Source organism: Dipodomys merriami, unplaced genomic scaffold, assembly GCF_024711535.1.
Source record: "Dipodomys merriami isolate MVZ:Mamm:240054 unplaced genomic scaffold, mDipMer1.0.p SCAF_5, whole genome shotgun sequence".
Taxonomy (NCBI): domain Eukaryota; kingdom Metazoa; phylum Chordata; class Mammalia; order Rodentia; family Heteromyidae; genus Dipodomys; species Dipodomys merriami.
The window spans coordinates 19,855,846-19,883,054 of NW_027206068.1; the positions used below are offsets into that span (position 1 = coordinate 19,855,846).

The 27,209-nt window shown below is 35.6% G+C and overlaps 1 protein-coding gene across 5 annotated transcripts in view; it reads left to right on the top strand.

Annotated features, from left to right (window-relative positions):
• Dgkb (diacylglycerol kinase beta) overlaps nt 1-27,209 on the top strand; it is a 617,161-nt gene that overhangs the window by 49,657 nt on the left and 540,295 nt on the right. For all 5 annotated transcript variants that reach the window (XM_069996159.1, XM_069996161.1, XM_069996163.1 and 2 more), the window contains exon 2: nt 6,702-6,951. In XM_069996159.1, the coding sequence (XP_069852260.1) occupies nt 6,882-6,951 (70 nt within the window). In that variant the 5' untranslated portion in view covers nt 6,702-6,881. The remainder of the gene's footprint in view (nt 1-6,701; nt 6,952-27,209) is intronic.

Consider the following 27,209-nt stretch of genomic DNA (forward strand, 5'->3'; position numbering starts at 1 on the left):
CAACTTGGAAATATAAGTAATTCATGCAACTTATAAAACAGTCCCTTCAAATTATGAAGTATTCATTACAGAAACATAACAAATCCTTAAGTTGCCTATACCACAGCCTGTATGTATATATATGTACACATATATGTATATATGTGTACATATATACAATTTTTCTTTGAAAGTTAATGGTAACATTTATCATATAAAAACGTGTGGATTTAATCTGTATTGGAGTACAATGCTACTGCATTACATTTTGATGTTTCAATTTGATTTATTTTTCCTTTAAAAAATATCTTTAAGTAGTTGTACAAAAAACTTGCCATATAATGAAGCAGTTTTATAATGGCATTAATTCTCAATGGTTATATCTCATATTATTGTTACAATGGAATAAAATTTTAGCATGAGTTTAAGGACAAACATTCAAACCATAGGCATGCTTACCATATAACCCTGTGTACATAGCTGGTTTATTAGTTGAAATGTCCTTGTTTCTTCAGGTACATGATGGAGATGCCCCAACTAGTGCTGGTATAGAATATGATATAACCAGTGTTAGCTCTCCTAACCCCCCTCTGTACTTCCTAACTAATTCTTCCATTAAACCCTTAATTACTCAGTTTAACTGTACCATCTGTTTTGTATAAAAATCTTTTGCCAGAAAAGACTGGGATGGAATTGGGCTAAAAGCTTAGCAGGAAGTTATTCCTATCAAAGATAAGAAGAGCCAGGTGCCAGTGGCTCACGTCTGTAATCCTAGCTACTCAGGAGGCTAAGATCCAATAATCACGGTTCAAAGCCAGCCTGGGCAGCAAAGTCCGTGAGACTCTTATCTGCCATAAACCACCAGAAAATCGGAAGTGGCGCTTTGGTTAAAGAGGTTGAGCGCTAGCCTTGAGCAGAAGAGCTGAGGGACAGTGCCCAGGCCCAGAGTTCAAGCCCCCCTGACCCCTCCCCCCAAAAAATGTGAGGAGTGGGTGGTGGTAAAAAACCAACAAGCCAGGTCGGGGAATGTTTTCAGATGGTGATTATAGATCTGACACCTTTGAAGAGAGAGTCTTTATGAAGCAGAAGGGTTTAGAAATACTTAGTGTACAATGCTGATCTGAGAAATCTCCAGCCAACCCACAGGGAGCTTTGGCACATGTATAGATATGAAAGGAGCTTACCCCCACTGAGCAGGAATGGCACATGCTACCACCATCTTTTGTCATTGACACCTATCTGACTAGTGTGACTTTGGTTCCAAAGCTAAGCTGGTTTCTGAAAGCAGTAAAAAGTACAGTCTGTCAGCTGATTGCAGTCTTCACAGTTGAATAGCAGACACTCTAAGAGTTTAGTGACACAGCTTCATTTTGAGCAAACTTTCTCCCACCTTCAAGTATTATCCCTGCCCTACAGTCTGTAATATCATTCCTTGTATCTCTTTTTCTTAACTTTTAGCTTCTATGTCTGGTATAGGTGTCGGGTTATTTTTCACAACAGAATATTAAATTTTCAGTTCTTGTCAAACCTGAGACTATTCCAGTATTGAAGAATTGGTCACATTTTACCTTTTAGTTTTCTATACTCAAGGCAAAATTATAGACAGTACTTGATCCCCTTGGGTTTTATACAACATCATCTAGTTGTAAGCAAATCTTGTGTTAAGATATTCCTGACTTCAGTGTTTACCTTCCTCTCTACTGCCATGTCCCTAGTTAAAGCCATGAACTCTCATCTAGCATTGGAAATCTTCTCAGACAATCTTTCTACTTTGTAGTGGTCTCTTCTCTACCCATGTATGTATTCATAGACTATCATCAAAAAGTAAACAGTTATTATTAATTATAGTGGTGCTGGAGCTTGAATTCAGAACTCAGGGCCTGGGTGCTTTCCCTAAGCTTTTGTGCTCAAGGCTAGCACTCTACCACATCTTGAGCCACATCTCCACTTCTGGCTTCCCCACCCCCACCCCATCCTCAGATCTCAGTCTCCAGAGTAACTAGGATTAGAGGTGAGCCCAATGATGAGCCAAAATGCTATTCTTCTGTGTGTCAGGCACTTTACATTTTTATCTCATTTAACCATTTTACCAACCTTACTATTTTTTTTCATAGTTTACTCTTGAAGAAATTCAAACACAGAAATATGTACATAGTAAAGTTGACACAGTGAGACTTTGTATCTGATCTCAACCTCTCTTAACATTCACATATGAGACATTGTCCTAACTTTAATATGACCTCTAACAATCTCCACCATGGAGCCATTATCATTTCTCTTGTTTCCTGCTCTTGCAAGGGCACAATTACATTTATCATTTTTAGAAATCTTCCAACATTTCTGGTTTTTTTCCCTCTCTTCCAGGCTTCCTCTTAGAATGTTTTGGACCTAACTTGTATATAGCTGTTAGTGAACTCTGAACACTCAAATAATACTTCTTCTACAGGTTGCTCTATGTATGTCCTAGACTAAATCAGAAAATCCTATTTTATCTTTTTGTAGAATTTTATTGATTTTCATATTGTCATAGATTTTGGTCACTGGTTTATCTAATTTACATTAGATTTCACCTTACACAAGATGAGGAGTTCAGTTACCATGCTAACTTTTCATAACTGATACATTTGCAGCATCTGGCACAGTTCAAAGCATGCATTTGAGTCTCAAATTTAAAATAGATAATTATGTCAATCTATGGAATTCATATTCTATATAACTTAATCTTACTTTTGTTTATCAACTCCATGCTATTTGTACTACCATCTTTTCTCATGCCTGGGCTATTTTTCTACTGCTTACTTTACAATATGAAGTTTATGATCCTTGAACAGCAGTCAATATGTCTGTTATTTGAAACCTTAAATTTTTGTATGTATATTATTTTGTGTGACTTAATTCTTACCAACCCTTATTCAATGATTGAAGTCATGACTTTCTTATTTCTAAAACTTATTTGACAGCCTATACTTTATGTTTCTAAAAAATACTGCACTCAACCTATTAGATGCAATATGTAGATGCTATCTACCAAATTCTTCATAAAGAAATTGGTTCTTTACTTAATTATGGAGAAAATGTTTTAGCTCAGGTACAATGAGCCAAAGAGCCTCTCCAACTCCTCCAATGTAATTATTTCTTACCACCAACCAAGCAAAGTGGCACATCTGTGAACTAGATGAGAAAGCCAGAATTAGACTGCTTCCCAAAAGCCCAGCAAAATGGACTCCTCCTGACACTCACATTTTGTGCCCAAAAAGCCTTCTGCAGGAACAGGAAATTTGAAACTACACCGTGGGGATTCCCAATTGAATACTGTCATGTTCTTTTTCCCCATTTAGGAAGAGGTGGAGACTGTTAGAAAGTGCTGTTATTTTCAGTACCTTCTGGGGGAATGAAACATAGCTGAGTCTTTGGATTTGATATTTATACAAGCAACATGCTTGAGATATGTTGGTATAAAATAGTTCAAAGAAAAGATTCCCTGCCTGTTTTCTTACCCAATTAAACATAAAAACTTAAATTTGAAAAGAATGATACACTGATTTCTTTAGATCTTTATAAATATACTAACTAGTTAGTAAGGCCTCACTTGATCAATTAGTGTGAAACTGAGCACTCATGTACGATGTCTCTCCATCATGCTTTTCCTTAATATTATATTTTACCACCAAATACTTATCATGCATATTGTTGTCTCCTCACACTAAAATTATAGGCAACATGTGTGTTGTTGAGACCTGATGGAGTTCTTATGAATTCTTAATTAACTTGGTGGTAGTTTGTAAGAAAGGCTACTATAATCACTTTAGTTTACCAACATCCAAAGGTATTAGGAAGATTTAGGAAATGGCCATGATAAGAACATGAGAATAAAATGGAGATTTGGTAAAAAAAAAAAAAAAAAAAAAAAAAGAACATGAGATACCCCAAGGGGCAAATTAAGAGGAAAAGGAGAGAGAATGAAGACACTGAAACTACCTTTTGTAAAATGCAAAGAGTTATCAGAATTCTTGCACATTTCATTTTTTCTTACTTCCTATACGATAAAGCCCAAATATGCTTACTAACAATAAAATCCCTTCAAAAACTGGCCCTTTGCTAGTTTTTCTAGTGAATTTGTTTTTTTACGCATAAAACTTTATTTATGGAAACAGGAACTGGCCCAAATTTGTTCCAGGGTTAGTTGTTTGCCTTCCTTTGTCTAGTTTATTGAGCTCTATTATGCTAAGGCATTCTAAGATCTAGATTCTAGATTCTAAGACCTATCTCAGCAATGTTACAACTAGCATGTTGAAATTTCAAGTTTGAAGCTGTTAGATAAAATACGGATAAAAGAGTACTTCTCGGCTATTTATTCTAATAGAATTTTCCTATATGTTTCAATTAACATTGTCTTATATCTTATTAAAAACTTGTTCATGCTGAAGACCTGGGACTATAGTTATTTAGATGGACATATATTTACTTAGTAAAAATTGGGTTTATTACCATAGATGCAGAGGAGAACAGATTTTGAATGGACTTCTAGCAATCTTTACCACAACCACCAGATTTTAATATACTATTTACTTACTTATTGAAAGGTGAATTAGCATATATTTTAGAGTTGAGCTGAAGGAGAGTGTCATTCATCATCCTGGAAGCTCTCTTGGAGCCAACATGTTGAATTTACCATTATTTTATCTTTTGCCCTTTTGATTTGTTTCTGGATCTCCAAGAATTGTGTGTGTGTGTGTGTGTGCGTGTGGTGTGTGTGTGTGTGTGTGTGTGTGTGTGTGTGTGTGTGTGTGTGTGTGTGTGTGTGTGTGTGTATTAGCACAGAAAGGACTATACATTTAATTTTTATTTTTTTTATTGTGAAAATACTATACAGAGGGGTTATAATTACATGGGCAAGATAATGAGTACATTTCTTATCAAGCATTGTAACCTCCTCCTTTGTTTCCCCTTCCCATCCCAGGACTATACATTTTTAAATGAATAAATGATCCACAATTATTATCAGTTAAGATTTGGAGGTTATAGGCAATAGAAGACTGATTTGAGTCTAATTAGTCTATAATTTTTTAAAATATGTAATTTTTTGATAAACACAGTAATTATATATTTGTGTGTAGCACAATGGTCTATCTTAAGATATATGCATACATTATATAGAGACATGTATATATATATATATACATATATACATATATATAAAATACATTTTATTCTTTATTAAAAGGCCATTGCTAGCTTCTGGAAATGACAAGATAGCTGGAGAATCAGGCTCAGAAACGGACAGGTATCCAATTATTTCTGTAATGATTTAGGCACAACTGTTTTCACCCTGTCCTCGAATCAATCCACTCAACATTTAAAGCCCCAGGAGACAGCATGTAATGTGCCAAATGTGACTGAATCATCCATCTCCCTTTGGATAGAGGAGGACAGAACACATTGTTTTTATACCCAAAGTGCATGCAACTGTAGAGAAGCAAAGAGTTAGGATGAAATCAGTTTGAAGGATGAAATCAGCAGGAGGAAACTGGGTTTTTCCACAGTAGGCTTCATTTCCTTTATAGCATGATACGCAGTTAATCTCAGGAGTACTTTTCTTTTCTTTTCCTTTTTTTATTCTTCTCTTTTCTCTTCTCTTCTCTTTTCTTATCTTTCTTTCTTCTTTCTTTTTTGAAATTAAATAACAAACTATCACCTCATAAAGCTGATTTAAGCCATTACAAACAAATGAAATAGAAAGTATGACAACAAAATCAAACAAATGAAAACAAAAACAAGCCAGCACTTGCTGTCACTGTTGTTGTTGGGGTTTTTTTCTTTGTTTTTCCCAAACTCCAAGAAAGACCAAGATAGGACAGTGAGAACTTTGTAATATTGAAGAACAGTAAAAAGGCCAAAGACTTATTGACCTTTGTTGGAATAATGCTTAGCTAATGATACGTGTATAAGTAAAATTTTCAATGACACCATTCTAAAGGCTAAATAATTCTATAAACTAAGCAAATCTTTCTAAGTACTGCATTTTCTATAAAGATTATAGTGTCAGTCTGGTTGATTACTGTCACTGATAACAGGTGTAACCCTAATGGGTTTTGCTTTTGAGCTTCACAGATTTGCCAGGGAATATAAATCCATGAGAACTTGTGAATTTATTTTATAAAGTGTGACTCCAATTTAAATGATGAAACTATCAGTGTTAATTCTTCAGATATTTGGAATTTATTTAATTTGGCAAACTTACTGGAATTAAAGCATATTAAAATCTGAACTCATTCTCTTTATTTAATTGCCACAGAAAATTATAGAACCGTATGATGAAAGTATGTTCATTATGCACCATTCAAACACAGTTATGTAAGTCTAGTAAACTGACAAATTGTTCAGGAAGTTAAAATGCTTGTTTAGATTCCATTGATAAGCTAGTTCTTGATTTATTATGTAATGTTTAAATATTTAAGAATTGATGGGTCCAGACTGATAAAAGTGTTCATTTTAGTTATTGGAAAGTAGACTTTAAATCCTTAGATATTAATTTACTTTTGTAAAGCTAGACTTTGTAAAAATGGTCTGCACATTTTGTACTCTTAATTACAGCATGATGTGGTATTACAACTTGTAGTTAAAATGTCAAAAATCCAAAATTCTTTATAACATTTAATCTTGAGTTTTTTTCCCTGTGAAAGAATGCTAGTCTTTTGAACATCATGCTTTTCTTTCTACAGTGCTTAATACATTATTGAAACTACAAACATCTACAGAAGTTTCATGTGGACAGAGTTCATATTTTGAAAGCCTGCAATGTTTTATCATTAAACATGCAATGTGGAATCTTTGAAGCATAGAGTTCTGCCCTGAATGAAGAATCTCTCACCTGAGATGTAAGCAAACTTCTCATCTCCACCATGACGAACCAGGAAAAATGGGCTCACCTCAGCCCCTCTGAATTTTCCCAACTTCAGAAATATGCTGAGTGTAAGTACTATTGCTGGTAATATGATTTTACTTGGCTTTGTATTAAGCAAAGTATCACTTACTAGGACATATTACAGATCTTATTCATAACGGAGACAGGTGCCATCAGGTTTTTGTGTTTACGAGGATTTCAGCTTAAGAGTAATTTTATGGCATGGAAAAGAGAAAAAGATCAATTAAATCAAACATCAAATCCTAAAAGACAAGAAACTAGAATACTAGATGAAAAAAATTTAAGCTTGGAAAACACTCTATCTCTAATAAGAATAAGGAAAAAAATCTTATAGACTAGCAAAATGGAACTTATTGAAATGGAGGAAAAAAGAACTTATACACAGAAAATAAAAGCCTATATTATGCATTATTAAATATAACATGACTCATAGATATCGGGTAGAAAGAGAAAGTCACTTTTTTCTTTTTTTTGTTTCTCGTACTTGTTAACCTATCATTTCAGGAAGGACTGGAAGTAGAAGTAAATCTACTGTGGAATTCTGTCTTTATAATTGTGTTTAACTTCAAACTAGAGCTGTCGAAAGAAAAAAAATGAGGGCCATATGCTGTCTTGGTTAGTGAATTAATACAAATTATAGTACATGGTAATCATCGGAATGGTAAAATATTTAGAATGTTTCACTATGCATGTGAAGCAAGATTTTCTTTGCTAAGAAATTATTTTACCAGGCATACTTTAAGATCATCTTCCCCTCTCCCCAAAATGCTTCTCGGCTATAAATATGAATCACAGCTAAGTCATGTATTGAAGAGCAAAAGGTGGCAACTGAGCAATAGGAAATACACAAAAGGCTTATGAGGCTTAGATAATAAATACAGTAATCTATAGAGACTACAATAAGAACCTATAATACTATGATGACTAAGGGGATAAAATTACAAGAAATGCAGTAGAAGAAAATGAACCAATAGCACATAATAAGGAAAGAGACAAAAAATGAAATAGTTGGTGATACTCATGGAAAGGAGGTATGGCATGTAGGAATGAACTGATGGTGAACATCAGGAATAAACTAACGAATGTGAAGGAAAACTGGAGATAAAAGTTAAACACAGAAGTTGGTTTGGAATATAAAAGAATCAATATGAAGATAGTAAATAATAACACATTGATGGTTTACATACTGATTCAGGAAATACTAGTAATACTCCATATTATGAAAGACACCCTTTAAAGTCATTTTTTTTTTAGATAGGGTAATCTCTAACCCAAGTTGACTCCAAACTCATGAGCTTCTTGCCTCAACATCCCAAATGCTGGCATTACAACAAAAATTCCTAAACTAAATTACCTGAGATACTCTAAGTTTAGGAAGTCCCTTCTAAGTTTAGAAGTTCTTGTTCCTTGTGAATAATTGTAAAATTACAACTACTACTATGTCAGAAATTTTTGAAGTCAAACTATAATAAACATACTAAAACTATTTAGGGATACTGAAATCTATCCTTTTATCCATCCCTTTTTGCATCCTTTTATCATGTAAGACAAATTTAGCCCAGAATAGCTGTATCTGTGCTTCTTGCTTGCAATCATATAGCTGATATTTTCTTAATTGGCTCATAAAAATACCTATGACTCTTATTTTCATCTATTTTTTGCTACTTCAGTATGCCTACAGTAAGTGGATAAATGTGGGCATCTACGTTAGGTAAGATTCTTTATGGTGCTGCACAAGATGTAAAATATTAACAAGTTTGAACTTTCAAGGAATTTACAATGGCAAGAAGGCTAGAAAATAGTAGATAAACAAGTGTCTAGGCAAAAAAGTATAAGGTTCTGTAGGTTGTTCACCGTCAAATGAAGATGAGAAAAGAAGTCTTCAAGGAAAAAGTGGGATTTGAAATGTATCTTGAAATCTATAATGTACACAAAATGACAAAGAAAATGATAGTATTGAAAGGGAATATTTGAGAAAGAGGTGAGTCACACTTAGCTACATCATAACTTAAATAAGTATAGTTAAGGTTATAAATATGGGATGAATCAGAACATGCAATGCTAAACTCAGACCGTGAGGAATCACTGTAGGGCTGTAAGTGGTGGTGCCAAATGAGTAATGTTCTGAGATAATGAACTTGTGAAGTGGAATGCTTTGACATTTCAGCCTATGGCCACTTGGCCCCATTGCTTTCAGACAGCACATGAGGTGGCACCTTCCATCAGAGTAAAGCTATGGAAAAATAAAGGTATTCACTTCAGTACTAGGAAGAGAATAAAAAGAGGAAAGGGCAGGGGTCTCATTGACCATTCAAAAAATGCCCCAAAGACCAGAGGACCTCTCCTAAAGACCTCTCCTTTCAAAGTTTCTCTCATTTCCCAATAGAATCAAGCTAGGGTCCAAACCTTTCATACATGTTCCTTTGGAGGAACATTTAAGATACAAATTTAGCAATGATACTGGAAAATAGTTAGATTCCAGGAAGTCAGATGACTTTTAGAATAGGCTAAAATTATGAATTATTACAATAGTAGAGGTTAGAGTATTGTGTTATTGAAACTATGAGATAAGGTCTTGGGAAATAATAAAGCACAAAGAGAGAGAATGAAAGATGAGAACAAGGAAAAAAAGTAAAGAAAAAAGAAGAGAGACTTCAGACTAATATCTCAGATTTGACTTTGATGAAGATTATGACATTGTAGTGATATAATTCTTCAAGTAAAGGCAACTCTGATTTTGGTTTGTGTTATATTAAACTTGGCTTGATTACTAAAATCTGTTGTGTAGAGTTTGGGAGAAAGGTTTATGAAAGCATAAAGAGGCAAATTATTGCTCTAATAGTAAACCTGTCATTGATAGATAGCATTGCTCACATGGAGAAATTTCATTTGAAGTAGTATGCTGAGAGTCATTTACTATAAAATATTAGACATACTATAAGCTACAGCTTGTATTTTAGTAGCTTAAGAACATAGGGGCCCAAACTGTTTTTATAACCCTTTGTTGGTTAAAAATACGATATATTGAGAATACATCTAATATGCCTACATATCCTACTGAACAGCATGGCTTAATAAGACAATATAATTCAGAGTGTCAGTCATTCACTTTGTAATTCTGTGTCAGACCAGAATTATAGCTAGCCACAACTCTGTAGCTCTCAAAGAATTAAACCACATATGTTATTAGCCTGTAAACAAATAAAAATTTCAAGTAGGTCTTCAACTGAGTGTGCTTCTTTTTTCATCATCAACACAAAGTCTAAATTCAAAGTTAAATCATCCTAATCCTAGGGTAAGTTCTATAACATAATAATGCTGGAATCAATTTGCGATAATGCCCAAAACAAGTGGCAATAAAAATTACCACAGGTGTTCAGAATGTCTCATGCCTATAATCCTAGCTCCTTGCAAAATTGAGGATCATAATTCAGAGCCAGGCAGGGCAGGAAAGTCTGAGACTCTCATCTCCAATTAAATGGTATAACACTAATCTTTTGTTAAAAAAAAAAAAAAAAGCTCTATCAGGGAATCAGGGATAACATCTAGGCCCTGAGTTCAAGCCCCAGAACTGGCACTAAAAAAAAAAAAAAAAAAAGCAAAAATTGCAATGTATTGACAATAAGTTTAATTGATGTTTAGTAATTTCGTAGCAGACAGTGATGCCATTGATGCAAAACTTCAATGGAATTTATGAGCAAATTGCAAATTATGAATAAGATATAGTTCCAAAATGGAATTTATAAGCAAATTACAAACTATAAATAAAAATACAGTTCTAATTTTATGATTTGTTATATATAGTTATATGTATATATATTTCTTTTCCAACAAGTTTAAATTTACTGAGTAACTAGTAAACAGAGTATCACAATAATAATAAATTGCCATTTTGAAAAGATACCTGAAGGCATACTTATTATCTGAAGTTTATGAAGGGTATCTTCTCCCTGATGTTCAATACTGGTATGTGTCAGAGATATTTAAACATCAATTTTTTCATATTATAATACTGTGTTGGCAAATTGAGTCTTTTCCCACACTATTTTACAAAAAAAGGTTTATTAGATTGACTTTTCTGATTTTATGTGTTTTACATATTTTGTGTATGTATCTGCCGATTCTGTGGTTTGAACTCAGGGCCTGGGCAATGTCTCTGAGCTTTTTTGCTCAAGGCTAGTGCTCTACCAATTGACCCACTGCTCTGCTTCTGGATTTTTGGTGCTTAACTGGAGGTAAGAGTCTCACAGAATTGCCTGCTTGGGCTGGCTTTGAACTATAGTCTTCAGATCTCAGTCTCCTGAGAAACTAGGATTGTAAGCATGAGCCACTGGTGCATGTGTGTGTTTGGTAGCTTTTAATAACCAATGTTTATATCTATCAAAAACTTAGTAAAATTTAAAATTATTAATTTAACAGCTCACACATGACATTATCTATGTTATTTATAAAATAAGTATTTTAAAGGTATATTTGAGGGATGGAATTGAGCTATGGCTTTTAAATAAATTTATTCTTATGGAAACACAGAGGGTTACAGTTACATAAGTCAGATAATGAGTACATTTCTTTTGAACAGTGAAACTTCTTTTTTTCCTTTCCTCCAAGTTTTTCCTTCATAAGCCCTTCCCCCACAAGTTGTATTGTTCATTTTCAACATATTATTTAGTGAGTATCACTGATGTATTTGTTCACCCTTTGTCCTACCATTTCTATGCTCCCTTTTATTCTCCCTAACAGATAAACTTAAACAGATAAACTTAAAATTAAGACAAAAAGTATAGAAATAAAAACCAACAGCAAAGGAGAAAAAAATAAACAAGAGGCAAAATAACATAAAACCTTTGTTTCTAGTTCTTGGAGTTAATTTATATATACATCATTTACATCATCATATGCCCATAGCATATGAATATCCTCCTTTGGTCTCACTGTGTGAATGTCTAGAGTCCTGCATAATTTAACATGTCCAAGTACACATTGGTGGGAATGTGAACTTGTTCTACCATTCTGGAAAGCAGTATGGAGGCTTCTCAAATGACTAAACATAGAGCTTACCTATGACTCAGAAATTCCACTCCGGGACATTTATTCAAATGACCACAAACAAAGCCACACTAAAGCTACCAGAGCAATTGTGTTCATTGCAGAATTGTTTACCATAGCCAAATGATTAACCTAAATGCCCCTCAGTAGACATGGATCAGGAAAATGTGATAGATAGGTAGAAAGATAGACAGACAGACAGACAGACAGATAGATAGATAGATAGATAGATAGATAGATAGATAGATAGATAGATAGATAGATTGATAGAGAAACATAAAATGGAATTCTACTCTTCCATCAGACAGAATGATATTGTGCCATTCATAAGGAAACTGAAAGATCTGAAGAAAATATAGTACATGAGTTAAACTAGAACCATAGAATCATAGCTTGCAGGGTTTCCCTCATTTGTTGTAACTACAAAGTGCCTATAAATTACACACAAGTAAACACACTGAGTGGTAAAAGAGCTATAACTTTTTTAGGTAGAGTAAATGAGCTTGTGGAATCCCATACTCTAGCAAAACCAAATCATAGTATTTAACCTACAGAATACCATCAATATCATTTCCTTGATTATTCATCAGATTGTGGATTCTCATCACATTCTGTAATGTATAACCTTGACCATTCTCCTGACTTCTAGGCTTCTTAAAATAAGTTGGGGACACATAGGGCAACACTGGCTCAATATTTCTGGTTAGGCAACTATCATATCTGAGTCTGAGAAACTTAATATTTCATTTTTAAAATAAAATGTGTCTATTTTAAAATATATCTATTTTTTAAACTTTTAAAAAAATTTTACGTAGTTGCACAAAGGAGTTGCCATTTAAGCAAAGTAGATAAAAGTAATACATATGTCCAGTGATATAAGTATTATTTTGAATGTACTGTTATATGTGACATAGAAAGACTACTTGGTAAATTGTTAGTACTAAAACTGTTGATAATCATGACTTTGATAGAGATAGAACGAGTGTGCATTCTTGTCTGTTTGAACATATTGCTGGTGGCTCAAGTAGAAAAGTGTCACATTTTGGAGCTTGACGAGTGGGTGTCTTTTTTCCTGCTAGGAGACTAGATCCTGCTCACAAGGTAGAAGCTTCTGTTGTTCTTGGCAGCCTCAGTTCTGTGTTGTCCCCACAAATATGGAAGGCAGCTAATGTGGAGCCTGCTGCGCCTGCCTAGAGCATGCTGTGACCAGGCTCCTGTTTAGGGTTTCAGGCTGAGTCACTCCATGGGAAAGCATTTCCTTGATATGTGGGAGGGGAGTATAATTTTCTCCTCCACTTTTTATATAAAGTCATCCGAACTGTTGTCATAAGATAGAAAGCTCTCGCTCCTGCTGTGTGGAGAATTGAGCTTATCACATTATTGGCCTGTCCCAGCTTCCTGCTGTGATTTCCTGACCAGCAGCAAAGGGTTAAGAAATTCCTGAGTTTTGTGCATGAGTAACTATATCTTCTATGCAAAATGTACATGATATTCCCAAGTGATTCATTAGCAGCCCACCTATTGTCACATTAGATTAGCTTTTTGTTTGCGGCACATAAAGTGTAGTAGATAGCATATACATTGTTTTTGAAAAAATAATACTGGGTTATTATGGTGGGAAAATTGCCAAATCTTCACAAATTTCATACTGTTTACAGCAACTGGCAATGTAGATAAAAACAAAATTATGGTGAACTGAGAACCAACGTAACGAATATTGAGAGACAGTATACAATCTTTTCTACTGGAGAGAGGCATTTATCATGACTGTAGAAAGCATAGCAGCTTTGCTCACTAATATTTGTTGGCATAGAATCTCAGCCATGTTCTACTTTATCATGAAATCTTTAGAATTTTGATGAGATTTTTGTTCCTGTGACAAAATATATAAGCAGAACAAAAGATATATTTGTTTCAGAGATTTGAATATACCACGGTGAGGAGGGCAGGGCAGCGCAAAGCAGACAGGAAGTAAGGTGTGAAGGATTAGCAGGCTCTCCTTTTCTGCAGAGTCTATCACACTTAGCTAATCCTCTGCTACACCCAGAGCTGGGCTTTATTAATTTAAACACTTCTCCACCCACTCAAACTAGCCATCAAGTTATGTCATCACAGCCTTTCTCTCCTGAAAAAAAAAATGCAATCCTACTTTATGTAGGATTTAATGAGACAATCTTCACCATTATACATAGCACCTTCGTGAGCTCTACTGTAAGCCACATGGTATTTAAACCTTATAATAATCCTGAGAAAAAGATAAATTATCCTTTCTGAGGGCTTTATGTTTCTGGAAGTTGTTTCTGGCACAGATATATACTATGGAAAATAACAACAAATGTCGACACAGCAATAATTTGTTTATGCTTCTTATGAAGCACTTGATATGCCAATAAACAGACCGCTAATTCCAACATGAGCTGGAATCCAGCATTACAAAGCCAATATCTCCATTAGACAATAGTCGTTTTCTAGAGCATTTCTGCATGCAAAACAATGAAAAGAAGCACAGCTGCCCATTAAGACCCAAGTCCTAAAGTTACTGGAATCTGATGGTCACAGTTCTTGGAGCTTTGTCTAAAGCTTGGGAGACAGAAGTTGATGGAAGGAAATAGTTTCATTTGAGGCCATCCCTGTGGGAAATGGAGGAGACCCCTTTGTCTCATGTCATCTTAGAAGGCTCAGGGAGTATGAAGTACTTTCATGGTGGTTACAGTAATAAGACAATAGGCAGGAGATTTCCTCCTGTTGGTTGGTATCTATTTTCAGGGTGTCATCCCCTCCTCCTTTAAATGGATAGAGATATTGGTCTCTTGGGGCCAGTACCTGCATTTTCTTTTTCACATAAATTAATTTTCTGAAAGTTATTAGAACCATGCAGTGCCAAGGATGGATCTCTTGTGTCCAGATAAAGATCCCCAAAGACTACCAAGGAGCCGATTCCGATGCAAGCACACCACTGTCACCGATGTAGCCGGTCAGAGTTGAGAGCCCAGACCCTTCCTCTAGCAGGGTATTTACAGGGTTTTTAGAGACTTCTATGCGTCATCGCAACACTTAACAAATCATATCCCACCGCGGGAAAATCATAAAATAATTCTAAAAGATGATTAGCGTAACCAGTGGCGGGAACATACCAGGTACTGGGGATTGGCTGGTTCATGAAGTTGATGCTCTTCAAAATGATTGGCTAACGCAGATCGTCTGAACTGCAACCAAGTGGTCTTTAACTTGCAGGAACATCTGGAACTTGATTTTTTTCCTGTTATCTGCTGATTAGTGGATTGTTCCTGGAATTTGGGCTCAAGGGGATCAAGGAGAGTTGCTGACACATTTCCCGGACAAAATGGACTCCAAACCTAAAATTGATATATTTTGTTCAGGCTTCACACATCTATACAGGACAGATCAAGATTAGCAGGAAAGACCACCAAAGTAGTCCTTCCCACCTGCCTGCTAAAACCTCCACTGTCAATTCTACCTTCCCTATTCTTGGGATCTGGGACCATGTCTCTGTGCCAGCTGCTTCCTGTTACACGGGGGTCAGTGATGCTCTGCTTCATGTAGAAGCAGGATTTACTATACTTCTCACACTCATTCCTTCTCTTCTTAGAGTCTGGGAAAAAAAACCACTCATTTGTCCAAACTCAAAGAATAAAGTAGGAATCATGAAGTACAGTGAAACTGAACCTTCTTCAATAGTTAATGGAAGTCTTGCAAGTCTGGTGGGAAAAGACACCTAAAGCTGTTACTGCACGCATTTCATCCTCCTAATATGCAAGTCCTTCCTAATTCCTCACTGGCTGTGTACTACGGTGTACAGTTTTGCCAGATGTTGTCTGGGTTTCATTATTTTCTATTAGGTAATTTTAACATATGTACTTCTTGAGACTGGTTGAATTTTAGAAGCAGGTTTTCATTATCTCCACTCCCCTTCATTCTCTTGTAGGAAGAAGTATTTACTTGGTACGAGTTTGTGTGTGTGTGTGTGTGTGTGTGTGTGTGTGTGTGTGTGTGTGTGTGTGTGTGTTGAATTATTATCTTTAAGTAGTTCAATATTTGCTATTTTATGAATGTAATGTACTTTCTCATTTCATCATGTTTCACCCTTACCTCGTCTTTTGACTTTCTTCTAATGTCCTCTTTGCTCAGGTTGCCAATATGAATGTGGACCACCAATAACCATTAAAAAAATTAATCTCTCAGCATTTCTTTGTTTTTGCATATTTGGAGACTCTTGTGTTTTAGCTGAGAAGTAGAGTGCTTTCCTAGAATATGGAAGGTCTCCAATGTAGCCAAAAACAGAAAGAAGAAAGAGAAGAAGAGAGAAAGAGAAAGAGTAAAAGAGAGAAAGAAAGAGGAAGAGAAGGAAGAAAGAAAGGAAGAAAGAAAGAAGGAAGGAAGGAAGGAAGGAAGGAAGGAAGGAAGGAAGGAAGGATAATACATTGGAGGGAAAATAAATTGTCATAACACAATTGGAAATAAAGCTATGGTTCAGTCTTTTTTCATTATGAGTTTTACTCCTCTTGTTAAGCTCCCTTTTAAAGGAGGAACTAATGTATCTTTGAAATATGTTTTGTACTTGGCTCACACAAGATGGGGTGAAGAGATAAGAGGAAGAGAAACTTGAATTCCTCCCATGTGTGAGTTAAATACATTGTTAAGCAAATTTAGATCAAAATCTAACCCTTCTGGTAATTCATCCTGCTGAGATTAGCTTTTACTTCTGTCCTATGCTCAGTGTTAGATTGGCTCTATTTTGGGAGGCAAAACCACTTATTGATAATTACTCTCTTTGCACAAGACAAAAGAATAAATGGGAGAGGGCTATTTAGCCTAGTGTCTGAGAACACATAATTTGGCATTAGATCAAACTGGGTTTGACTCCTGGTATGGTGCTATGTGGCTTAATTCCCTTACAGAATCACACTGAGGTTAATGATTAAATGTGAAAATGTATGTAAAGAGATCTGAAGCTAATACATCCTTGTTTTGATTAGGACCCAGATAGTCTAGGAGAGGTACTTCAATTCCAGAGGATTTTTTTCCTCTCTGACTTATGCCTTTTCAATTATGCAATTGATTGAGATGAATTACCTTGACTTTTCTTTAAATTGGCTTGGTTTCATCCTCATATTTGGTCTAATATTTGAATTTGTAACCTTATTTTAGATAAGACATTTCTGATTCACATTGATGTTAATTAGTTATCAACCTCTCCTGCCTTTGCCCCAGATTGTATTTCTGGGATATATTTTGTCTGCATAATCTCCATTGCTTAATTCTATTTCTAGTTCCTTCCCTCCTTTTTGTTCCTTTCTTCCTTTCTGTTTCTTCCTTCCTTCCTTCCTTCCTTCCTTCCTTCCTTCCTTCCTTCCTTCCTTCCTTCCTTCCTTCCTTTCTCCCTCCCTCCCTCCCTTCCTTCCTTCCTTCTTTTAATGGTTGAACTGCTTAAAAATGGGTTTCCTATTGCTCGGCTTCTTTGTTCATTCCATAAATCTTTGATGAGTTTTCAACATCTATTTCTTTTAACTTTTTTGACCTGACAAAAACTTTTTATTTATATTTGTTTTCAAACTTTAATATTGAAGTTATGATTTATGTGGGCATTGGTCAAGTTGAGTCACATTACCCTATGACTTAAATGTCTACAAAATCTGGGCAGTTTAACAAAAGAGAATTTTTCTTGCAAATAACTTAATCTCACATTATTTTCAAGTCCCAGTCACAAAGGAACAACCATCTTCTTTAGAATTGGCCAGTTGCTATGGCAGAGAAGAAAAAGAAGAAAAAGCTGACTCGGACTTTCTGATAGTGACAGATTTCTTTGTTCTAAGTAAATGGTATGACCAGGTATAACTTCTAGCCTGTGAAGAAGTGAATTCCTTCCATCTGTCCAGGGGGAGAATTGAAATATTTGGTGACCAGTATCACAAGAGTAAAAAATAGCTTATTGTTTACTTTAGGACGTTTGGCACATCATAATAATCTCCTTGAACCTCTATTTCTTCATATATAAAACAAGGACATAACTATAAATAATTATTCCAGTTTTGATTAATAACTGCAATGAGTTATAAATGAAAGTTATCCTTAAGGCTTATGTATCTTGTGTACTTCTTCCTTAAATCAAGTTTAGTTAGTTAAAAAAATATTATTCAGCAGCAATTTCCTTAGTTTTCATCTAACACTTTTTGTACAGGAAATACTACCACGCTAAAGTAGAAATAAAGGCAAGTGAGTATACAGGCTAGAGCAACTTAGTTTTCCACCTTCATCATTTATTAAGCAAAGAATTCTTAGTACCTTTTAGGCACTGTACTAGGCTCTTTTGGCATAGAGATGGACAGTTTGATACTTTCCAAGACTTTAGTTTGTACAGAGACAAATATGGTTGCAAACAATGACAAAGTAAAGAAATTGATATCCAGCTAGGCACTGGTGGTGCACATCTGAAATCCTAGCTACTTGATTGGGTGCGATCTGAGGACTGAGGTTAGAAGGCAGCCAGGCAGGAAAGTCCATGAGACAATTATCCCCAATAAACTACTAAAAAGCTGGAAGTAGAACTGTGACTCAAGTAGTAGGGTGCTAGCCTTGAGTATAAAAAACTCAGGAAAAATGCCTATGCCAAAGGTATCACAGAAAACACATCGATATCCTAATAGACAGATAGATAAATAGACAGACAGATAGATCCTTATCTGTGTGTGTGTGTGTGTGTGTGTGTGTGTGTGAGAGAGAGAGAGAGAGAGAGAGAGAGAGAGAGAGAGAGAGAGAGAGAGAGAGAGAGAGAGACTCTGGAAAAGCTTGAAAAGCTTTTAATGCTGCTTCACATGATTAGATTTGAGATGGTAACAGGATTTTAATTCTAGTTAAAAATATTGCATAAGAGGGAGAGAAGCAGTTGTTAGAATATGTACACAGACATGAAAGAATATTATACATTAGGGAATAACTTGAAGTACATGTTGAATACATATGCAATTAAATATATATCATGCATGTGGGCAATTGGTATGAGAATACATATAAAAATGAAATATAAGGATAAAGAATTTAGTAACAGTTGTAAAAGTGGATCCATGAAGGGTGTTAGTGAAAGATTGTCTACTAGTATTGGGAGATATTAAAGATGCTAAAGGGATGTTAGAATGCTCAAATTTCAGAAGAAATTAAATAGATTATAACTTTGACATAAAGAGAAACTAAAACTAAATAGCAAAGATATTTTACAGGTGCAAAGTTGCTGAATATACGTATTGTAACAGATAGGTAAGCACAGATTAGAGAGAACATCATCAGGGAAATGAAACAAATGCAATCATTAATTGGATAAAAAATAGGAAAGAAAAATAAGCTGTTTCTTGTTGTAGGACAAAACAATGCAAATTATTAAAGGTAAGAAGGAAAATGAACAAATTTTAAAAGAAACTAGTGTTTTGATGTAGTACAGTTGAACACAGAGGACCTTACAGAGATCAGGCTAGGAACTCTGACTTAAAATTTGGATGAAAGATGCAAAATGGGTATGCCTTTGTGTTGTGAGTGGTTATAAAATTGTGGACATAAATGGATCACCTTCTCTAAGCACATTGAGAAAGTATAAAGGCAACAGAGAGAACATTACAATTAGCAGACCTTTGGAAAATGATATACTCCAGGAAACACCTGGTAAATAATAACCAGATAAGAAGGAAGATAGAAATGAGTGAATTCTACAATTTAAAGAAAATTATTCACCACAGTTATTAATCAAATTGGGCGAAGAACTTTCAAAATTTAGAATATCAAGGAAATTTTGATAGGGATTTACAAAGTAGACTGTACAGTGGGATATATGGAAAAGGAAGGTGGCCAGGAAATTATACATAAACTACTTTTATAGAATCTAACTTATGGAAAGGAAAAGGGAAGATCATGGTTAAAGTAAGTCAAGTATAAAGCTTTTATTCTTCTACAGAGTACAGAGATAGGTTCATAGAGAGTAAATGAAGCAAATAAAAAAGAAATCAAATCTCATAATATTAAACAAATAATGTCCAGCAAATTACATTGAGAAATTATTCCCAAATGTTAATTACTTAGGGGTAGGGGAGGAAAGAGGGAAGGCATTTAATTTACTCAAGCCCAACTTTACTGTGTACTTTCTTAACATAATAGTTTTGGCCTTTAGCAAGTTACATAATCTTTTTCAACTTTAATTTTCTTCACCATGTAATTAAGAAAACAATGAAGAATATATCAAAGATTGCTGCAAGACTCAAGTAAAATATTGTGTGTAGAAATGCTTTGTAAACAGCAAACTACCATATGTAAGTTAATTATCAGTTTCATTGTTTCAAGTAGAATGTTCTGAGACTGCTTTCTGCTATCCTTACTTTGCCAGTAGTTCAGTATCTGTTTCTCCCTAGGACATAGTTCTATTTTTATTATTTGTTGAGTTTTGCAGTTTATTTCTCTAAGACTGTATTAGAAATGCATGCTTATTCAACGCAACCCAATTTTCCTCTTTAACCTTTTGGTTCAGAACTTATCTTCAAATCCCACACAGCCTTTTGAAAGCTTTTCACAGACATCTGAAGGACAAGGATGTTTGCTCATATACCAAACTTTATAAGGGAGAATATTGCCAAGACAGTGGAAGATCTAACATTTCCCCGTTACATACAGTGTCGTATACGAGTTTGCTGAGGGTTGTTGGCTACTAGAGGAGGACATGAGGATCTTGGGCCCCATAAACAGACCTTTATTTAACCAAAGCAGGCAGTGTGAAACCTCACATTTGTAGAGATTCCCCTACCTCAGTTCTTGTTGGAACATCTGAAAAGGCCCAAGCTACATTAACACATGCATTGAACTATGTCAAGGAGGAAACATCTGAGTTGAAGGACTATGGACTTTTTTTGACAATGAACAGTCAATAAGCCTGCTCTTTCTTCATGGAGTCATGGATAATCCTAGCAACTCAGGAGTCTGAGATATGAGGCTCACACTTTGAAGCCAGTCCAGGCAGAAAAAGTCCGAGAATCTTCTCTCCAGTTAACCACAAAAAGCCAGAAGTAGAACTATGGCTCAAGTGGTAAAGTGTGAGCCTTGAACAAAAGAGCTCAGGGGTCCCAGTGTTCAAGCCCTCGTACCAGCACAAAAAAAAAGAAAAAAAAAGAATAAAGGTAGTTGATGAGTAGTTGCTTCTTGTGTTTGTAAGAACTACAGAACCATGAAACACTGAAGATGGTCCTAAAGAATCTCTGGTCTATTTTCCTTCCTTTTACCTTGAGAAGGATCCTATCTCTCAAATCCATTCCATTTGTGCCCTGCTTTTTCCAAGTAAGACATGTATCTACTTCTCTAATTCATACAGGGTGTTTCATAGGGAATCTAGTTGCTGGTTTTGTAGTGCCTATCCAGTCACTAACAGGCTTACTTCTTTTATTTTATTTAAAGGAACAAGTATCTGAACACACACACGCACACACACACACACACACACACACACACACACACACACACACACACACACACACACACACACACACCTTTTTCTTGCAAACACCAATCACTACTAACCTAGTTTTCCATGCTTTATTCTAGAACACAGAAAGGAAAAATTTGGTTGAAGGGAAAAGATGGCTCAAATCTCCTTTTGCCAAATGCTTTTAGATCTCTTTGCAAATGATGAATGGACAGAATGCTGTTGGATTCCATCTATGGTCCTATGTACTTTTAGGAGCACAGTGTGTTACTAATTGTGTTGTATAGCTGTCAAGTGGCCAATGGATTCCAGACAATTACCAGAGTATATTTTACCAGATTAAAATCATCCAGTATCCCTTGAAACCAGCTTCAGAATTGATGTCAGTGAGAAACCAAAGCTCTTACACTAATTATCAATGAATGAATGAGTGAAAGGTGGGAACGTGTGTCCTCCAAGGTATCACAATGTTGCTGTGGACAATCCCACTTTTGGGCATTTACCCAAATGTTTACAAACAAGACCACACTAAAGCTACCAGCACGACTATGTTTATTTCAGTACTATTTACTATAGCTAAGATATGGAACCAACCCAGATGCCCCTCAGTAGATGAATGGATCAAGAAAATGTGGTATATATACACAATGGAATTCTATGCCTCCATCAGAAAGAATGACATTGCCCCATTTGTTAGGAAATGGAAAGGCTTGGCAAAAAATTATATTAAGTGAAGTAAGCCAGGCCCAAAGAAACATAGGTCCCATGGTTTCCCTTATTTGCAAAATCTAGTATAGTCTGAGTCAAGCAGAAAAGGTCAGTTAATTTGATTTTAGGGAAATGAACCATAAGTTATGTATTCAAATGTTTTTTTTTCTTTCATGCGATTGTTTCTAACACATTTATAAGATTATTTCTTTGTTGCTTTGTATGTCCCTCCCCCATAGTATAACCCCTGCTTTCACTGTATTTGATGTCGGTATAATTTGTGGAGGGGAAGGGGAAAAACAAATCGTTTAAATAGGGATACAGGTGGACCCATTGCAACAATGAGATGTACAAGTTATTATGTCGAAAAATGAACTTTACAACTTTGGTGCAGGGTGGGGGGGGGCCCGGAGGGAGTAGCAGGGAGGATTGGGGGGGGTAGGGGGAGGATGGGAAGGGATGGGAAGGGGAAACAAAGGAGGAGGCTACAATGCTTGATAAGAAATGTACTCATTATCTTGCCCATGTAATTGTAACCCCTCTGTACAGTATTTTCACAATAAAAAATAAAATAAAATAAACAAAAAAACAATTTTGCTGTGGACAGGCAAGTTACAGATGTGTAAATTTTCTGTTTTAATTTACTCAGAAGCTCTGCCTTTGTTAAAAGGGCTTTAAGGATTGTCTGTAATGAAGACTCCCACAGCTTTATAAATAGGGAGAGAGTCTAATAGAAAGATAAAATTAGCTAATCTTGTTTGAAAAAAAATCAATATATATTTTGTTAGTGTGCCAGTACTGGGGATTGAAATCAGGGTCTCTGTGTTTTCCCTCGAAGAATACTTCCACTTCATGTTTTTTTGTTTGTTTCCTTTTGTTCTGATTAATTGTAGATTAGAATCTCATAGATTTGTCTATTTAGTCTGGCTGGTCCCTGAACCTCATTCTCAGATCTTAGCCTACAGAGTACATAAGATTATAAGCAATATTTTCCATAGGAAATTTCTTCAAAAGACCTTTCTGATAAACACATCATCTATCTCACTTTGGAGTAGTAAAGAACATTTTCAAAGTTTAGATCCTTTACTAGGCCCACTGTTGCAGTCTCAATGTTCACATACTGCCAGTGTTTCTCTACACATCTCTTATTCTTATTATCAATGCCACAGGCAGGGTGCATTTCTAGAATTTTCAGGGTGAATTTCCAGAACCTTTGGAGTGTTCTTTTGTTGAATTTGCATGGAAATTGAGAACGAGGGAAGAGTAGCATCGGAAGTCTTTATGCTACAGACTTATATGCTGAGGGCTCTAGGCCATGAAGCTTATGTCTCTAAGTTTCCAAAGTCCAGATATTTACCTCTATATGTCAGAAGCCTATAGCTCTAGATTTGTCAGTATCTTACAGCCCCAGGCCCAGAAAACCAGAGGCTATGGCTTCAAGCTCTAGCTGCTCAAGCTTATTTCTTATGGGCTTTGTGTCTCAATAATCCAGCACAAAGCAGACATCATTAGAGCTGCTACCTGAGGCTCTTCACTAAGTAGCAACTCTCTGGATCTTATCCAGTGCTCAGAGCCTGCGATTCCTTTCTTTGGCTCATTGAAGTCTTTTTATTCCTGCTGTCTCATCTCTTTTTTAATTTCCCTTCTCAAATTCTCTCAGGACCTTTCAGCTGCCTCCCAGGTAGTAAGTAAACTATTCTTACAGCACTTGGAATCCCCAGGACCTATGGCCTATAGTCACACCCCCCCACACACACACATACACATACACACACATGTCCTTTAGCTGCCTAGAGATGGGAACTCCAGGGTTTTGTCTTCTCTTTGTGGGATCAACTCAGCCCATCCTTTCCAAGGGGTTGGCTTGTTTTTGTTCTTCTAAGAGCTTGAGGTATCATTAAGATGTAAGCTTAAGTTCTTTTTTTTTTTTTTTGGTGTTGGCACACATAGCTAATGCTTAGAACTATCCTTGCTGCTGATCCCAAATTCCCCCTCTTACCTCTTTGATCATTGAGCAGTGTTTTATTTAGTTTCCATGAGTTTGAGTATCTTCTGTGATATCTGTTGCTGTTAAGTTCTAATTTTTTCCCATTTCTTTTCTTTATTTTATTTTTAATTGTAAAGGCAGTAATGTACAGAGGAGTTACAGTTATGTTAGTAAGGTAATGAGTACATTTCTTATTGAACATTGTTAGCCCCTTTCTCATTTTCTCTTGCTTTTCCTCCCTCCCATTTTTCTTCACCCCTTACCCTCCCCAATTTGCCCCCTGCCAAGTTGTAAAGTTCATGTCCAACATAGTATCTTATGAGCATCACTGTTACATTGGTTCGTCCATTGTCCATTGTCTCACCATTTCTGTGATTTCCCTTCCCATTCCCCAAATCAGATAAGCTCATATACAATATATAGGGTGCTGAAATAAAAACAAACAAACAAACAAAAAACAGTGACAACAGGGGTAAACCAAAGAGCGGGGGAAAGAAAAAAAGAAATAACTGCATATAGTACACTAACAGAAAAAGCACACAAACAAATACTCTCATTTCCATACTTTGTAGGTCATTTTGATTAGCATCATTTTATAAGGTGATATGTACATAGCTATTGAGCTATTGTGATCCTTTGCTAGAACTATCCTAGATATATACTTTATTACAAATGAGGGAAACCATAGAGCTTATATTTCACTTAACATGATTTTTCCCAAGTCATTCTTTCTTTTAATCTACTAAGATCTGATTGGATAGAGTTATTTTAATTTTCTTAAATTTGCTAATACTTTATTTATAAACTAGAATATGGTCTATTCTAGAAGATGTTCTGTGCACTGCTGAAAAGAATATGTGTCACACAGGTAATGGATGGAAAATTTGTTAGGTTCAATTGGCCTATGGTCTCATTTAAATTTGAGGCTTCTTTGTTGAGTATTTACCTGGATGATTTAGCTAGATATTGGTGACAGCAGAGTGTCAAAATATTTATGTAACACCATGTTGGGTCTGTGTGTCTTTTTAATTCTTAGTGTTTGATAAAATGAGGTGCCTCAGCATTTTGTACACAGATATTAAGATTTGTTATGTTTTACTGCTGGAGAGGTCACTTTGTTAATATAAAGTGACCTTCTTTATCTCCTCTGAGGACTTTTGATTTGAAATCTACTTTTTCAGATATGAATATCACTGTTCTAGCCTGTTATAGGAATTATTTGCTTGAAAGATTTTTTTTAACCTTTCACTTTAAGGAAGTGTTTGTTTTTGTCACCTAGCTGTATCCCTTCTGTACAATAGATGTCTGGATTTTGCTTTTTTTTATTATTATTGTGGAAATACCTCAGAGAGGGGTTACAATTACATGGGCAAGATAGTGAGAACATTTCTTATCAACCATTGTTGCCTCCTCCTTTGTTTCCCCATGCCATCCTTTCCCCTCTCCACCCTCCCACCCCACACCCCCCTACCACCCATTCTTGTGATTGTTTCCAACATATTTATAAGATGGATTTTGCTTTTTGATCCAAGTAGGCATCCTTTCCTTTTCATTAGAAGACTGCATCCACTAATATTGTCAAAATTGAAAAGTATTCAGTAGTTCCCTTTTCCTTTCTGGTGACATCAGCAATAAACCAAGGGCCTCATATTTATTAGTCAGGTAGGTGCTTTGCCAATTGAAATATACCCACAGCCCTTTTTTATTTCTTTAGATTATCTTTTTTTTCTCTTGTCAGATAGTATCTTCTATTTTTTTGTCCAGGCCATCCTTGGACTGCTCTCCATTCCTCCCACATGGTTGGAATTATAGGCATGAACTACAATATTTGGTTAGTTTGCTGTGATGCCATCTCAGTAACTTTTTTTTTGTCGGTTTTGAGGCTTGAACTCTGAGCCTGGGTACTGTCCCTTAGCTCTTCAGCTCAAAGCTATAGCGCTGCCACTTCAGCCACAGCACCACTTTAACTTTTCTATTTACACCCCCTTTATATGACTGGTTTATGCTATCAAGATACCTGTACCATCAAATCTAAGGTTGGAATAGCCAGCCTTCTTTTTTTTGACTTTTATTTTATTTTATTATAAAAATTATTTTATAATTTCATAGTATTGTGAGATAGTGATACTTAATTAAAGTCACAAACATTCTAATCCTCATGAAGCAAATTGTCATTATCATGGTCTATAAAGTTTGTGAATTATATGAGCTTTAACAATACAGCTATTTCTTCTTTTTTTTTTTAATTGAGAAAATACCATACAGAGGGTTTACAATTACATGGGCTAGTACATAGTGAGTACATTTCTTTCTCTTTTTTTCTTTTTTTTTTTTTTTTTTTTTTTTTTTTCAGTCGTGGGCCTGAACTCTGGGCCTGGGCACTGTCCCTCGGCTCCTCAGCTCAAGGCTAGTGCTCTACCACTTGAGCCACAGCACTTGAGCCACAGCACCACTCCTGGTTTTTTCTGCTTTTGTGGTGCTGAGGAATTGAACCCAGGGCCTCATGCATGCGAGGCAAGCACTCTACCACTGAGCCACCTTCCCAGCCCTAGTGAGTACATTTTTTATCAAGTATTGTTGCTTCCTCCTTTGTTTCCCCATACCATCCCTTCCCCTCTCCAACCCCCACCCCCCAAGCCCCCCACCCCACCAAAGTTGTAAAGTTCATTTTTCAACATAATGTCTTGTACATCTCATTGTTGTAATGGATCCACCAGTAACCCTATTTAAACAGTTTGTTTTTTCCCTTCCCCTCCACAAATTATATCAACATAAAATACAACGAAAGCAGGGCTTATACCCTGGGGGAGGGACATACAAAGCAACAAAAAAAATCATCTTATAAATATGTTGGAAACAATCGCAAAAAAGAAAAAAACATTTGAACCCTTATCTTGGGGTTCATTTCGCCTAACATTAACTTGTCTGACAGTTTCTGTTTGTCTGTGATATATACTAGTTATTGCAAATAAGGGAAACCATGGGACCTATATTTCTTTGGGCCTGGCTTACTTCACTTCATATAATTTTTTCCAAGTCTTTCCATTAACTAACAAATGGGGCAATGTCATTCTTTCTGATGGAGGCATAGA